The sequence below is a fragment of the Cetorhinus maximus genome, chromosome 1, assembly GCF_964194155.1.
Source record: "Cetorhinus maximus chromosome 1, sCetMax3.hap1.1, whole genome shotgun sequence".
Lineage (NCBI taxonomy): Eukaryota > Metazoa > Chordata > Chondrichthyes > Lamniformes > Cetorhinidae > Cetorhinus > Cetorhinus maximus.
Window position 1 is genome coordinate 134,000,416 of NC_135879.1, and position 17,731 is coordinate 134,018,146.

Sequence of the window (17,731 nt, forward strand, 5' to 3'; positions counted from 1 at the left end):
CCAGCTCCTGGTGCACAAGTCTTGCAGCTGTATTAAGAAAGTGAACTTGCAGACCTAAGTCAATTCCCACAAGCATACTTCTAGAAAGTTAAAGAGAATTTGTAAAAAATTCTTTCATGCGATGTGGGTGTCGCTGGCTAGGCCAGCATTTATTGCCCAACTCTAATTGCCCTTGAGAAGGCGATGGTGAACCACTTTCTTGAACCGTGGCAGTCCATGTGGTGTAGGTACGCCCACAAATGTTGCAAATACACAGCAGGTTTGACCTTATTTGGAAAGATAAAAGGCATGTTAATATCTTGAATATAAACCCTTTGTCAGCTGGAATCTGGAAGATAAGTGAGCCCGTTAATGGAGCTGGACAAGACAAAAGGAGGAAGTATCTAAAGTTTTATTTGCTTGTACTGTTTGTACTTGTCACTGTGAGGAATGCCAACCTTGGAAAAGCTCTGCTTATCTCTCAGTTGCTGAAACTCAAATGTAAACTTTACAAATAAAAATAACCTACAGATGCTGGAAATTTGAACTAAAAACAGAAAGGGATAGGAATCTGCAGCAGATGAAAAAGGAATAAGACAGCATAACATATTGAGACCTTTGATCATTACTGTTACACCACTCAACATTGATTTGTTTTCAAGTGTTCAAACGTGGATGAAAGTGAAAGCTGCAGACATTTCCTTACATGTAACTGAGCTAAACACAAAAATATTTCAATGTATGGCTATCAAAAATAAGAATGTAAACTTCATTGTACGTTATGTAAATAGACTAACTGGAGGAAAGTAGCCAAAATACATTAGGGAGCAGTGTGGTTGTTATTCTCATTGCACTTTTACTTCTGGTCCAAAAGCACTTCAATTTAACAAGCCAGCTTTATCTTTTCTCCATCTTGTCATATCATCATTTCCTGTTTGCAATTCTAACTGTATTTGAAACTTACTGGTTTCAGAAAACATCTCAAAAATATTTGCAGCAATTAGTTCAAAAAGGTATGAGAGTTTAGGCTCGGCCATACACAGGCGTTGCCTATTTTATGCTGAGGGAGATGACTGAATATTTTCAATACTGCCGTTAATATTGGCAGCTCTCAATCAATACTATCAAGAATGTTCCTTTTAACCTCAATTTAGCCTCAAGCCCTGAGCAATAGGTTTGTTTTTCTTGTCTTCAGCCTTATATGACAGTACTGCAAGGTTTTAATTTTCTTTTAAGCAGCTTTTAACATTGTTACACTTGGCCGACTTTTATTACAAGAGCCCATCATCGTCATAAGGAAGAGCTTGGGAAAAATTTTAGAAAGAAAGAATTTATATAACATTTTATCACATCCCTCAGGACATCCCAAAGTGTTTCATATAAACTTAATTATTTTGATGTGCAGTCAATTTTGCTACATAAATAAATGTGGCTATGATTTTGCAGAGTGAGGCAGAAAAGAATGACATGGATAACTAGGTAATTTTATATATAGGATTGGAGGCTCATTAAATGTACAACATAATGTCAAAGTATACAGAAAATACACAATAAATTTCAGTGTCAGTAAGATTCCTACCCACAAAAAACAATTTCACCGTTGTCACATTTTTAATAAAGTACAGATGTTCCCATAAACCTTTTGGACATTTAATTATTTTTCTTCTTTAGCTGTGGTATCTGATTGAAAAAAGACCAATTTTTTTGCCAAATGCACAACACTTCAGATAGTTTTGCATAGAGTATCCTGGCTACAGTTATTCTGCTTTAAACATTTGGAACATACAGCACTGATTGGCTGTCATTGATGTGATGATTCATAAATATGCATAAGGTAGTGCGCAGGCATGTCTGACATTCTTTCATCAGCTGAAATAGATATGATACAAAAGGTCTGAGGCTGGGGTTAGATTTGCATACAGATGAGACTAATAAAACCTCATAAAATTGCCACAATCTCATAAGGTAATATTAAACTTACAACCACTTGGAATCATCTTAAAAATCATTTTAACATGGTTTGCTTGCCAGTTTTCAAAATGGTGACAGAAACAGAAGAAAACAATTTGTCATTACCTAATACTGTGTCTTTAACTGTAACCTCAGAAGAGTATCACCATCCTCCCAAAACAACATTCTCTACCTTTCATTTGCATAGCAAGCACTGCAGAATTTATATGCAGAGCCAGAATGAGACACAAACCAAATTAAAAATGCAATTCAATTGAAAATCATTGCTGTAAGTAAATTAAGAAGGTTTGGACTCAGGAACACATTATCTTCCAAGTGACTGGTTATATGTACAGAATTGCAGCAATAGAAAAAAAATGATGTTTTGGTTCTTTTTGTGTGACTTTTTATAATCCTCAAGATGAGGTACGCCACTGATAAAACACTTTCCATTTAGGGAACTCAGTGTTAGCATCAAGAATTTTCACAATAAGTCTAACATGGTTGGTCGCAGAGTAAAGCCCCTTCTGTTCTGTTCAAACAATGTGCCTGCACCCCAAGCATACAATATCATCTCATGTTGCAAGAGTGTGACACTTTTCCATTTCCTATGGAAGCCAACCTGCATTGTCTCTGAGAAAGATTATCAATTTAGTGTCAGTTAGTGCCATATTAGGGACAGTTTAGTGCAGTGAATGCATGCCTAGTAGGACTTACGCTGTCCAAACTCATTCCTGGCTTACAGACACTACAGAGAGCAATTGCCTCATCACATTTTAATTATTCTAAAGTATTCTAAAGTACCAGAAGATATGTGGCCAAGCTGGAAAGGGATTCTTAGAATGAATCAATTAAGTGTATGTTGCTCATTGAACACGAAGGATGCAGTTTGAATCATGTTTCTGAGTAATGAAGCAGGATAGTAAATGACCTGAAAGTAGTGACAATAAACTCATTTGGATTCATGTTCAAAATCGATTTTGTATAAAAAGGGAGTTAAAGGTAAAGGTGTTAGAGTGGAAATTAGCTCATTTCAATGGCATGAAAAGAGTCTAACCCAGATTAATTGGTTGGAGTGTCCAGATCAAACAGTGAACCAGCAATTGGAAATATTTGCACAAGAGATTGATAAGGTACCAGTTAAACACATTCTGACTAGGTGTAAAGGCAGCATGTCAAAATCGGGGATTCCATGGGTAAGTAGAAGAGGTTTGAGTGAACAAAAAAGTTTTTTAAAAAAACCTGTGAAAAAAGGAGGATAATATAGAAGAAAGATGTGTAAAATTAAATAAATGTATAGAAAGATGCAAAGGGAAATTACAAGAACAAGGTGAGTGTATGAAAGAAGATTGGCAGTTAGCATAAAGGGTTAGAAATAAAAGTTAGGGAGTGGTAGCAATATTTAATGTGTATCTTACATAGGCTCTAAAAGAGGAAATTCCAAGTAGAACTATAGGAGCATATTAGGAGAATGTGGAAGAGCCACTAGTGGGAAAAATACATGGTACTTGGGTGGGGTGATAGCAGAGCCACTAACCATCATTTTCAAAAAAGTCTTCAGAAGCAGGAATTCAGCCAAAAAAGAAGGGTGGCAACATTACATTCCAAGCAAGAAGGTTGGAAGGGAAACTATAAGCCCTGGTTGTGAGCAACTTTTGAAGTTCAAAATTCAGGATGAATTCAGTGAACACTTTGAAAATTGTTAATTAATCATAGACAATCAGCATGGATTTGTAAAGGGCAGGTGTACCTGACTAATTCAATTCATTTGTTGAGGGAATCACTAAGTGTGTCAATAAAGAAAATGTGGTTTGCATATATAGATTTTCAAAAGGTAGGTGATTAGGTGCTACTTTAGGTGCATTGCAATAAAGAGAAACTGTCTTCAAAGATAGAGCGGTAGCAAATAGAATGCAAAGAGTTGGGGTAATTATAAACTTTTCAGACTGGCATGATGTGGAAGCAATTGGGATTAGCGGTAACCTTGTGACAAATGTTGGTAACTGTTTGGAGACAGAGAATATGGATAAATGGTTCATTCTTTGATTGGTCAGATGTGGCAAGTGATGTTCTCCAAGGATCTGTTCTGGGGCCTCAGTATTTCACCATATATATTAATGATTTGGATGAAGGGATAAAACGTCTTATCTCCAAGCGTGTAGGTAGTTTTAAATTAGAAAGCACAATAAACTGTGCAGATTGAAGGAGAAGTTATAAAAGGAGATAGAAAGTCTAACTGTGTGGGCAAAACTGTGGCAGATGAAGTTCAATGTGGAGAAGTGTGAAGCCATCCATTTTGGATCTTGAGAAAACAAATTGGAATATCTTCTTGATGGTCAGATTCAATAGGATCTGTGACAGAGCAAAGGGGTGTCCACCAACATAAATCAACCAACACTATTGCATAAGTAAAAAAGGTGATCAAAAAGGCTAATGGAATGTGGATGTTTATCTCAATTCATCTAGAACACAAATGTGCGGAAGTTATGATTCAGTTCTAAAGTGCCTTTTGAACCCTATCTGGAGTATTGAGTTCAGTTTTGAGCAAGGAACCTTAGGAAAGATAAATTGGCTTTGGATGGGGCAACACATTGATTCACTGTGTTGATAGCGGGAATGTGAGGTTAGTGTTATAATGTAAGGTAACTGACATAGAATAGAGTTTTGCAAAATTCTGAAAGGTTTTATCAAGGTAAGCTAGTTTCCACTGGTTGGCGAGTCAGTACAAGGAGCATAGGTGAAATGTTATTGTAAGAACAAAGGAAAATGAAGAAATATTTACACACAAAGTGTCATAATAACATGGGATGCTTTATCGCAGGTAGTTATTGAGTTAACAATGTATAACGGGATTAGAAAAATATTTGAAAAGGAAGAACATAGAAGATACGGGGAAAGGGCAGAAAATGGAACTATAATAGATAGCTCCAGTTGAAGAGCTGGCATTGGAACAGGAATAGTGAGTTGAATGGCTTTCTCTTGTGATGTAAATGGAATGATTCCATCAACCTGAACTGGATTTGAACCCAGATCCTTTAGGTAAATGGTAACCCTGTTCTCACTATCATTGCTTTCTTTTTAAATGAAGTAAACTCATCCACTTTTATTTCACTACTCAGATTATGATTTAATTCAAATTGGAAAAATTGCTGAATGCGTGAAGTAACTTTGCTTACTCTTACTCTGGACTCAGTTTTACACGATGGAGGCTCAATTAATTTCAGTTGGTAACTAAAATATCACCATAGAATTAGGAACAATATTCTTTGAACTATACTTTGAATGTGGTCCCAAAGGCTAAAGGGGAACATTTAACACACTGTGACAGCTAATCCTTACCATCTCCTGTACATTGAATAAACTGAAGGGATTCTCCCCATCTGTACATTTTCAAAATAAAAGATTGGAAAGGCTATTCTGCATTGAGAATTTATTTTTTTCTAAGTTTTAACTAAAGTGAATACTGATGATACTAACTATGGAACCTTCCTCCCAGCTGTGTATTGTAACCGAGTTAACACATAATTGAGCACAATTGAAACAATAATTTCATTTGAGCACCCTTGCTTAATAATTGAAAGTCTACTGACATAACTTCAGTTACCTCATGCCATTGGGTTCAATTTTTCCTCTAATGCAGTTCTGCCAAAAAATGATCAACAAAAGTAATCAAAATTCTTTTCAATTGTTGGATTTATTTAAATTTTGGTGTATGTAGATGAGTTTTTAACTTCTGACCAAATGCTATCATCCCAAGGCTAGTTGGCAAACAAAGTGGATCAGTTTTGTTCATTCTGTATGAGTCCAATAAATGTATATTATGCAGAGGGAAGGAGAACAGTCTCAGAAGTTAATCACCTTTCTCATCTTTTCCCAATATCTGAATTGTTTCTTATTTTAACTATCAAGGGGTGCAATTAAAGACAATCATAGAGAAGTAGAGAAACAACCTAACCTTCGTGGCTAGAGTTATAAGCGTGGTGTTACATGTAACAGGAAAAAAGTGCAAATTCAAGGAAATAAAAGATAAAACATTTGGAATCACAATTACACATATTTACAAAATATTCCTTGACTCTCCTACAAAATCTTGTAAGATGACAGTCAAAAGTGAACTTCACCAGTTTGTGAGGAACAAATTCAATAATTGTAACATACTACACACCATCACAAGTGATTAGGCTGTCAGTCCAGTGATAATTTAGGACAAATCTGAGAAATAATCTAGATAGTTCAGTGAAAAAACCATCAACAACAACATGTTGTTGTACAGAAACAAAAATACCTGGAAAAACTCAGCAGGTCTGACAGCATCTGCAGAAAGGAATACAGTTAACGTTTCGTGTCCGTATGACTCTTCACCAGAACTATTCACCAGTGGTTGTGGGGGTGGGAAGAGTGTGTGGATAAAAGGCAGAGGTGAAGAGCTAAGATCAAATTGTTTTCATTAATAAGACATAAACAATTGATTCGATCAGCTATTTTGTGGAAGTGGTTAGATTTTGACTCGTTACCTGTTGTCCTTCTGTCCCTTCTTTATATTCTTTGCCATGTGCTGACTTGCCTTGGTTCATCCAAAAAGGGGTTTCTCCAACCTAATACTGTCAGTTTGGATTATGGGTTATGTGCAAAGCATTTTGCTACCTTTCCATTTCAGGTTCAGATCAACCTGCTGTTACTTTCCACTATTCCCTACTTGATGAACAATAATGTGGATTCAGTGCCTAATAATGCAAGGCAGAAGGAAGGAGAACAGTCTCAGAGATTAATCAAAGATTTACAACCTTTTAGCCAATAACTGAAAGAAACAATATAATAAATGACAAGGAGATTCTGATGAAGAATTCCCAACCCACAACCAGTTTTGCTAATTCAGTTGAAAAAGTGAACCCTGTGTTTTAATTTCACCATAATGCACGGATTTTAATGTACCACCTATATATAGTATAGCAATGTTGGAATTGCACTGTAATATGCAGTACAAGTATTAACTGCAAGAACAGTTAGAAGTGCATGCAGTTCTGGAATCCGCATTATAGGAAGGATGTGATTGCACTAGAGAGAATGCAGAGGAGATTTACCAGGATGTTGCCTGGGCTGGAGAGTTTTAGTTATGAGGAGAGATTGGATAGACTGGAGTTATTTTCCCTGGAGCAGAGGAGATTGAGGGGGGACATGATTGAGGTGTATAAAATTATGAGGGGCATAGCTAAGGTAGACAGGAAGGAACTTTTCCCCTTGGTGGATGGATCAACAACCAGGGGTCATAGATTCAGGGTAAGGGGCAGGATGTTTAGAGGGGATGTGAGGAAGAATATTTTCACCCAGAGAGTGGTGGGAACCTGGAACTCACTGCCTGAAAGGGTGGTAGAGGCAGAAACCCTCATAACATTTAAGAAGTATTTGGATGTGCACTTGTGATGCCAAGGCATACAAGGCTATGGGCCTAGTGCTGGAAAATGGGATTAGAATAGTTAGGTACTTGTTTGACCAGCGCAGACTCGATGGGCCGAAGGGCCTTTTTCTGTGCTGTAGACCTATGTGTGACTCTATGGCTATGACAGTGATTATTAATATTGTATAAAATGCACAAACTGCCATTCCGGAGGAATGTCCTGCCTCAAATGTTATTCTGTCCTTTCTTTCAGAAGCCGACAAATCTGCTTTATACACCCATCAGTTTTGCTTTCTCCTCCAGGTTTACAGTATTCAGTTTCAATTTGTAGCTATGTTTTGTTGCCAGCTATCATAATAAAACTGAAACAAAAATAGAAATACCTGGAAAAACTCAGCAGGTCTGAGTTCCTCAGGAGAGGAACACAGTTAACATTTTGAGTCCGTATGACTCTTCAACAGAACTAAGGAAAAATAGAAAAGAGGTGAAATATAAGCTGGTTTAAGGGTGGGGGGGCGGGGGGGAGAGACAAGTAGAGCTGGAGGGGGGGGGGGGCGGGGGGGGGAGAGAGAGAGAGACAAGTAGAGCTGGAGGGGGGGGGGTGGAGAGAGACAAGTAGAGCTGGATAGAGGGCCAGTGATAAGTGGAGATAGCCAAAAGATGTCATAGACAAAAGGACAAAGAGGTGTTGAAGGTGGTGATATTATCTAAGGAATGTGCTAATAGGTGACATTAAGGGTAGAAAGCAGGACGAGCAAGTTACAGATAGCCCTAGTGGGGGTGGGGTGGGGAAAGGGATTGAAATAGGCCAAAAGGTAGAGATAAAACAATGGATGGAAATACATTTAAAAATAATGGAAATAGGTGGGAAAAGAAAAATCTATATAAATTATTGGAAAAAAGGGGGATCGGAAAGGGGGTGGGGATGGGGGAGAGAGTTCATGATCTAAAATTGTTGAACTCAATATTCAGTCTGAAAGGCTGTAAAGTGCCTAGTTGGAAGATGAGGTGATGTTCCTCCAGTTTGCGTTGAGCTTCACTGGAACAATGCAGCAGGCCAAGGACGGACATGTGGGCATGAGAGCAGGGTGGTGTGTTGAACTGGCAAGCAACAGGGAGGTCTGGGTCATGCTTGCGGACAGACCGAAGGTGTTCCACAAAGCGGTCACCCAGTCTGCGTTTGGTCTCTCCAGTGTAGAGGAAACCACATTGGGAGCAGTGAATGCAGTAGACTAAATTGAGGGAAGTGCAATTGAAATGTTACTTCAGTTGAAAGGAGTGTTTGGGCCCTTGGACGGTGAGGAGAGGGGAAGTAAAGGGGCAGGTGTTGCACCTTCTGCGGTTGCATGGGAAGGTGCTATGGGAGGGGGTTGAGGTGTAGGGGGTGATGGAGGAGTGGACCAGGGTGCCCGGAGGGAACGATCCCTACGAAATGCCGCCGGGGGGTGGGGGGGGTGAAGGGAAGATGTGTTTGGTAGTGGCATCATGCTGGAGTTGGCGGAGGATGATCCTTTGAATGCGGAGGCTGGTGGGGTGATAAGTGAGGACAAGGGGGACCCTATCATGGTTCTGGAAGGGAGAGGAAGGTGTGAGGGCGGATGCGCGGGAGGGTTTTTCCAGGTATTTTTATTTTTGTTTTGGATTTCCAGCATCCGCAGTTTTTTGCTTTTATCATAATAAAACTGAACACAGCAACTAAAATTTATCTTCAAACCATGCCAACAAGCAATAGAATTTAAACTGAGAGTAAATCCTAATACAGCTTCATCAATTCATGATTCAAATCCTTCCTGCGTTGCGTCCGTGGTACTTTCACAAGCTGGATACAGGTTGTAAAACAAAATACTAACTTAGAGTTCACCCACTTCTGGGAAAACTTGCCAAGAACAAAATTACTGCCTTCAAAAGAGAAACTTTTTGGTTTTTAGTGAATGGAATATAATACAACGTATTAACACTGTGAGTAGGGATACTAATACTGTACCTGCGCTTAGGATGATGTTTTCAGCTCCTGATTGGCTTGCGGATATGTTGTTATACCTGCCAGAAGGATAGTCTGGAGCTGTTACTCCAAGGTGAGACTGAGATGCTGAAGCTAACGTAGACGTGGATGCTGATGCTGCTCCCAGGGCTATCCTGTTGTTAGAGACACTCTGGTATGGGTAATGCTGCTGCTGCTGCTGTTGGTGGTGCTGATGGTGGAAGTGATGTTGCTGTTGTTGCTGCTGCTGCTCAGTGTTGATGGTAACCAGCGGATGATGGTGATGAGCCCCTCCTCCCCCTCCAGTCCCAACGGCCAGTTGCGGGATCTCCACCATGGTGGGTCTCTCGTACCTCCTGCTCATCACCTTCTTGCCGGGGAATGGTTTGAGGACACTGTAGGGGTTCCGCTGTTTGCAGAGTTTGGAGATGGTGCCCGATCGTAGTCCGTCGTCCTCCGCCTGGTTCATCTCCTCCTCCATTGCAGATCGCTTATGCGAGGGGGAGGGGGCGATTTTTCTTACCCTTCTGGTTTGACGCTTCCACTCAGTCGAGCTTGCAGTCGGAAGGGACACCGGTGATTGACAGCACCACTGACCTATACCCAGGAGACATACCGGCGAAATAACGCGCAGCCCCCGGAGCGACCCAATGAGAAAGATGCAGGGGCGGGACTTCTGCTTCCAGCTGAGCTGCTGTCAATGCACTTGTTTCAGTGTCTGTCTCTGTATGTCCATGTCTTTCTCTGCCCCTCTGCGTGTTTCTCAGTGTGCCTGTGTCTCAGAGTGCCTGTGCCTCTGTGTCCATTACTCTCTATGAGCCTGTGTTACTCAGTGTGTATTTCAATGTTGTGGCTCAGTCTCAGCTGTGTGCGTGTCTCAACGTATGTCTGTGTGTCTGACCCTCTCTGTGCCCGTGTTACTCAGTGTGTATTGGCGTGTGTTTATACGAGCTTCAGTATCAGCGTGCGTTTCTGTCTCCTGTGTAACTGTATGTGTCTGTGTGTCTCCCCGTGTGTGTTTGTATCTGTAAGTGTCAGTGCCTCCCTGTGTCACCCTGTTTGTGTCTTTATCTGTATGTGTCAGTGTGTCTCCCTGTGTCACCCTGTTTGTGTCTATCTGTATGTGTCAGTGTGTCTCCCTGTGTCACCCTGTTTGTATCTAGCTGTATGTGTCAGTGTGTCTCCCTGTTTGCGTCTATCTGTATGTGTCAGTGTGTCTCCCGTGTCATCCTGTTTGTGTCTGTATCTGTATGTTTCAGTGTGTCTTCCCATGTGTGTCACTCTGTGTCTATCCGTTGTGGAGAAAAGCCACTCTGGAGTCCATAAGATCCAAGTAAGTAAAAACCCTTATTCAAGCATGCCTTGGAGAAACTCGCCTAGTCAGGCAAGTAAAAGCTTCTCAAAATTTCACAGTGGCACAGCATCTTTTATAATTCTTGTTTCCAGCTATTATGACTAGATTTCGTTAACAGTTGCTGATAGCTACAAGATCTTGTTAAAGAACCGCTGATGGCTAGTCATTCTGGTACATTCACCACCTGGTGGGTTTCTTTGACCTGACCAGTGAGCTAGACAATACATGACCTCCCCGCCCTGTTTGGAATTGAATTTCCTTTATCTCCTTCATGTTTGCACAGGCTATGAACAGTTCCAGGATGTCAAGTATCCCATTCTGCTCCTGGGTCTACTCCGAGGTTATCAAAGTGCATGATATATATGTATATTTAATGCCAATCCTACTGCCTAACCATCCCACTTCAATCTGTATGTTTCAGTGTTTCTCCCTGTGTATCACCCTGTGTGTGCCCTAATCTGTATGTGTCTCGCTGTATCATCCTGTGTGTCTGTATCTGCATGTGTCTTTGTGTCTCTCTGTGTGTGTCACCCTATGTGTGTCTGCATGTATCTGTGTGTCATCCTGTGTGTCACCCTATGTGTGTCTGCATGTATCTGTGTGTCACCCTGTGTGTGTCTGTAACTGTGTGTCCCTATGTCACCCTGCGTGTGTCTGTAATTGTATGTGTCTGTGTATCTCCCTCTGTGCCATCCTATGTGTGCCTGTATCTGTATGTGTCTCCCTGTATCACCCTATGTGTGTATGAATCTCTATGTGTATGTGTGTCTCCCTGTATGTGTCACCCTGTTTGTGTCTGTATTGGTATGTGTCTGCGTGTCTTTCTGTATGTGCCCTGTGTGTCCCAGTATCTGTATGTGGCTGTGTTTCGCCCTGTGTCACCCTGTGTGTGTTTATGTCTCTACTGTGTCTCCTTGAGTTTACAGTAAGCTGAAAATGACACACAATGGCCTGTCAGCAAGAGTTCAGAAATGACAGACACAGACAGGTACATATAGGAAATCCTTCTTTGTATCTTAATGTACCTTAAACAATTGCAAATTAATCGCAAAACAAGTTATATTGTGTTATTTAATGAATGCCAGAAAAATCATAAAAATCCAGTTTTCAATTCCCACTGCCACATACATGCAAGATTGGAGATTTCATGGAAAGGGGTGGGGGCGACAGATAGGAGAAGGTAACTCAAACCAATGAACTAAAGCAGCACAGCTATGTTTCTCACAGGTTTCTCAAAATCTTTAGAGAAGTTAATTTTCAGACTGGGTGACCGCTTTGCAGAACACCTTAGGTCTGTCCGCAAGCATGACCCAGACCTCCCTGTCGCTTGCCATTTCAACACTGCACCCTGCTCTCATGCCCACATGTCCGTCCTTGGCTTGCTGCATTGTTCCAGTGAAGCTCAATGCAAACTGGAGGAACAGCACCTCATCTTCCGACTAGGCACTTTACAGCCTTCCGGACTGAATATTGAGTTCAACAATTTTAGATCATGAACTCTCTCCCCCATCCCCACCCCCTTTCCGATCCCCCTTTTTTCCAATAATTTATATAGATTTTTCTTTTCCCACCTATTTCCATTATTTTTAAATGTATTTCCATCCATTGTTTTATCTCTACCTTTTAGCCTATTTCAATCCCTTCCCCCCACCCCACCCCCACTAGGGCTATCTGTAACTTGCTTGTCTTGCACCCTTAATGTCACCTATTAGCACATTCCTTAGATAATATCATCACCTTCAACACTTCTTTGTCCTTTTGTCTATGACATCTTTTGGCTATCTCCTCCTATCACTGGCCCTCTATCCAGCTCTACCTGTCCCCCCTCCTTAAACCAGCTTATATTTCACCTCTTTTCTATTTTTCCTTAGTTCTGTTGAAGAGTCATACGGACTCGAAACGTTAACTGTGTTCCTCTCCGCGGATGCTGTCAGACCTGCTGAGTTTTTCCAGGTATTTTTAGTTTTGTTTTGGATTTCTAGCATCCGCAGTTTTTTGCTTTTAATTTTGGTCAAACTTTGCTTTCTATTAAATGTTGGCGTGTTTGAAAGCGGCGACAGGAAATACTTTGCTGTACGGAACAAGATACTGAAACCATGTAATCTTCATTATTGAAAACCACAACTGCGCTATTTAGAAAATAATCAGGTAGAAGCTCCTTGAAATTGAAGCTCAGCTTTAACTGGTTTTAGGCAGAACTCTGACAGTATAACATTCTGTAAATACAATTGGAGTTCTATTTCCTTAACTTTCAAACTAAGCTTTTGGGACAAAAATAATAAAGCTTGCAGTCGGTGTTTAGAATTTCCGTCAAGTTAAAGATCCTCTATTCAAATCACAAAGCAGTAGAATGATTAATAACCTGATAATGTAGCTTTGATTCTATGTCGGTTTGTTTTTATTTTCTCTGTTCTCAAGGGACTGTTCATCTGCTGTGCTGAATTGCACTAACGTTTCTTGTATTACCTGTACACCTGGATATTCTTGCACTATCCCTCTAAATGAAAGGGAGCAACATCATTTTATAATAAATTCTTAGTCACAGAGAAAGTATTTTAAAATGTTCAACATTGACTTTAATAACAGAGCTGTTTAGTCACAAGTATTGTTAGCAGCACTGTCAAAGCTGAAAAATTTCCAGGTGCAAGATTTAATGCGTTAATTCTTCCAAAAATATAAACAAGACTAAAAAGTAGTAGGCTGTGTCTCTCACATGGCATTCAGCAAATATCAGAGCAGAATTAATGTTTTGGTCTTTCCTCATCCTCCTCTCCATGGTTGGTTCCCTTATTCTCTCCTTTTCTTTCTCTCTTCTCCTATTGGATTTTGCAATTGTTTACTTTTGTTTTGTTTTAATTGGAGGAGAGAAAGCGAGAAAACTTAACATGGTTTATCCCAACAGCAATGTTAAGAGCACTCTACTGAGACATTGAACCATAAGTTTAACAGAGAACTCTCCCTACCACCTCCAAAGTTTTCTCTTATTTATTATTGTTCTCCAAATTCCTGATTTAGGAGCATAGAAACAGAGGTAAAGCATTTAGCCCCTCAGGCCTGCACTGCCAGTCAATAAGATCATAGTTGATCTGCAACTTTCCACCCCACCACCCTCCATATTCAACAGAACATCCTCCATTTCCCAGCAGTTCCAGTGCAATGCCACCACCAAACACGTCTTCCTCTGTCCTCCCCTTTCAGCATTTTGAAGGGGCCATTATCTCCATGACACCCTGGTCCACTCTTCAGTTACACTCAACACTCCCTCCCTTGCCTATGGCACCTTTCTGTGCAAGTGCAGAAGATGCAATACCTGTCCTTTCACCTCCTCCCTGCTCACCAACCAAGGCCCCAAATACTCCTTCCAAGTGAAGCAGAGATTTACCTGCATGTCTTTCAATTTAGTAAACTGGATTCGCTGTTCACAATGTGGTCTCATTTACATTAGGGAGATCAAACGCAGACTGGATGACCACTTTGCAGAACACCTCCGTTCAGTCAGCAAGCACCACCCTGAATTTAATTCTCCACTTTGCTCTCACTCTGGCCTTTCTGTCCATGGTCTGTTAGTGTTCCAGTGAAGCTCTAAACAAGCTCAAGGAACAGCACCTCATCTTTCATCTCAACACTTTACAGCCTTCTAGACTCAATATCGAGTTCAGCAATTTTAGATTACAACCTCTGACTTTATCTTGTTCCATGTGATTTTTTTTTCTTTTTTATGTTTTGCTGGGTCGCTCTTCGTCTTGTTTCTTTCTTTATCTTCATGTTACATTCTGATGGTTCCTATTAGCCATTCATACCCCATTTGGACATGACCTTTGTTTCTTTACTATATCCATTACCATTCATTTTGGCTGTTGCATCACAAAATCTTTTGTTATTTACTCTCCTCTGCCCTCCACCCTATCACAGAACTTCACCTTTGTTCTTCCTGCCCCTTCTTCCATTCCATTGGCTTAAAAACTCTTACTTTTCTATCTTTCTTCAGTTATGATGAAAGGGTATCAACCTGAAACATTGGTCTATATTTTTGCAGAGTTGTGGAGCTGCTGTGCCTTATCCAAAATGGCACCAGGAACCTGGATCCAGAAGGCCAACCCTAATTCTGACAGATCCCATTTTCACTGGTATGGGAACTGGGGTGGCACGTGACCCACAAATGGGGGAAACCTGAAACCAGCAGGGCCAAATTAACTCAGTGCTGAATTCAATCAGACCCCATTTTCACTGGAGCAAGGTCCTTAGTCTGGTGTGTGAGTTACAATGTTTTAGAGTAGGCGTAAATGTTCATAAAAGGTGGATAAGACCTGTGGAATTGTCAAGCTGTGAAGTTATTTAAATCCCTTGCTCTTTAAAGTTTGGAATAAACCAGTCTGCCTGTGTGAGTTGAAAAAAAACAGTGCTTGCTGGTTCAATAGCAGCTTGTTGACAAAACCCTAAGGGCTATCATTATAGCATTATTATTGCTTAACTGCTCCACCGCCTGTCATTATTACAGTGGGGGGGCTGTAAATTTATAGTTTGACAGCTCCAAAAAGTTATTAAAGAATTAGCTGTCTTTGATGTACAGTTATGAATACAAATGTTTGTTTTTATAAAGGGATTTAAGTACTTGAGGGATTTAAATGTAGCGAATGGGCTTTTATCAATGAGAGTGTTTTTTAATGTAATTAAGTCTATATACATACTTAGAACTTTATTTTCTTTCATCTCAGCATGGCTCCTGAGGTCTGCCCATAGTAGATACTAGGTGAGTAGGCATGGAGGATGTAAGGGGGGGCATGAGTTGACACTAAGTTGGCATGGAGCTATAAGGGGCCATTGTGGGGTGGGTGGAGTGGTATAGCTTGGCATGAAGGCTATGAGGGGCCAATAGAGTGGGTGGAGAGGCATGGGTTTGCATTGATGGGGCATGGGGAATGGGTCGGGTGGGGTGAGGAGGTGTGAGGGCTAGAGGGCCTAATATTCAACAACACAAGTGGGACAAAGTCCCACCAAGGCCGTCTTTTAATCAGGCCGCCTTGGCACTTGGCAGCCTCTGTGTCCACCTTTGAAATGTTTCCTGGCGCAGCAGGCCAAACTCCAGCACATCCAGCATGCCCCGCAACACCCACCACCCCACCGGAATAAAGATCTTGCAACTTGGACACTTTTTTCTGAGGCAGGATTGGTGAGCCTGAAAATTTCCATCAGTAGGGAATATCTAGGCCATTAATTCTGTATCTCTCCATAGATGCTGCCAGGCCTGCTGAGTATTTCCAGCATTTTTTTGTTTTTATTTCAGATTTTCAGCATCTACAGTAAATTGCTATTGTATAAGCAAAACACTTTGATGATCTGTGTACCTGGACCCCCAAGTCTCTTTGGACCTCCACTGTTTCTAGCTTGTACCATTTAATACCTGTTCTTTTTGGTGCAAAGTGCCTACATTAAAATTTATTCACCATAGTTTGCCCACTCACTTAATCCAGTGATGGGCAACCTAGGCTAGTGAGAGGGCAGCATGAGTGATCCATCTCAGTGGACCGCAAGATTGAAATCAGGTATGTGCACTAACCATGACCCCCATAAATAAGATTAAATACATTTAATACATGCTGAATATTTCATAACGAGTTATAGAAAATGCTTAATCATTCATATATTAGTAAAACTGTCATCAACTTCAAATGGTAAAGACAAAGGAAATATTTACTCTTGCCTTCCCTACATTATATTCAGTGCGACTTCTGGTTGGATCTGTCCTCCACAATTCATGTGGCATGTTGATTGAACCGTAGCTAATGTTGTCTCTCAGTGGCTACCTTCCTCAACTGCCAGTGGAACAAATCAGACTAGACTACCTTAAAGTTATTGCATTCATAGAATCAACATCGCACTGCACAAATGAAAAACTCTCTTCCCAAATAGATATTACAGTTTCACGAGATCATAATTTTAATTTCATCAAATGCTACCTGCTTCAGCTAAGACTACAATGAATTTCATAACTGGCAGTCAGCTGACGACACTAAAATCATTTGCTTCTATGTGCTTTACAAATGCTGTACAGTGGGGTAATAATTTATCGCTAATTACTTGAAAACACGCCCTAATGAAACAAAAACACTGAACGTTGCAAAATGTACGTCATAGCTCAGATACTCGTAAGTGACACGTAATTCATTGACTGAGAAGCCAAAGTATATAATGTTTTTGAATCCCATTTAACTCGGTTTCACTTGTTATGAATAACACTTAGCACAGCGCAAATACTAGTGAAAAGCAAAGTGAAAACTCTCCAGTGTTGTCTCGTCTCCTGTCAAGCGGTGCTGCAAGTTGATGGTCACTGAGCTATTTGGATTCTTTTTCCTGGGCGCGGGTAATGGTCAACAAAATGTCTCATCGACCACTACTGACCTAATCTATCAATTTATAAAGTTACACTTCCATCTAAACTGCCAACAATACTGCCTATCTTTGTGTTATCGGCAGATTTGGATATGTGGCTTTTTTCTCATTATCTCAATCACTGATGGATACAGTGCATAGTTGAGGCCCCAAAATAGATCCTTGCAGGACACCACTAGTCACAGCCTGCCAATTAATGTACCTATCTATTATCCCTACTCTGTCTCCTTCCGTTCAATTTCCTAACCAGGTCGATAATTTAGTTTCAAGTCTAGGAGCTTTAACTTTAGATAACAGGTTCTTTATCAAATGCGCTCTACCATCCATAGACATTCCACTGCTCATTGCTTTAGTCACTTCTTCAAAACATTGAGTCAAATTCCTTAGATAGGGTATAGCCTTTACAAATTTATCTTGGTTCTCTCTGATCGGATGAAAATTTTTATTGTGTTTTTTTTATATTCATTCTTGGGATTTGAGTGTCATTAGCAAGGACAGAATTTATTGCCCATCCCTAATTACCCTTGAAAAGATGGGGTGAGTCACCATCTAGAACCACTGCAGTGGTGTAGATACACCAGCACTTTAGGGAACGTATTCCAGGATTTTGACCCAGTGACAGTGAAGGAACAGTGATATTGTTCCAAGTCAGGATGGTGTGTGGCTTGGAGGGGAATTTTCA

At 40.5% G+C, this 17,731-nt stretch overlaps 1 protein-coding gene and 1 long non-coding RNA gene across 2 annotated transcripts in view; both read right to left on the minus strand.

The window, feature by feature from the left end:
• Positions 1-9,786, minus strand: part of bend4 (BEN domain containing 4) — a 36,093-nt gene extending 26,307 nt beyond the window's left edge. Inside the window, exon 1 of the mRNA XM_078554569.1 lies at positions 9,309-9,786. Within this exon, the coding sequence (XP_078410695.1) occupies positions 9,309-9,786 (478 nt within the window). The remainder of the gene's footprint in view (positions 1-9,308) is intronic.
• Positions 1-17,731, minus strand: part of LOC144683762 (uncharacterized) — a 1,025,508-nt gene that overhangs the window by 380,023 nt on the left and 627,754 nt on the right. The window lies entirely within an intron of this gene.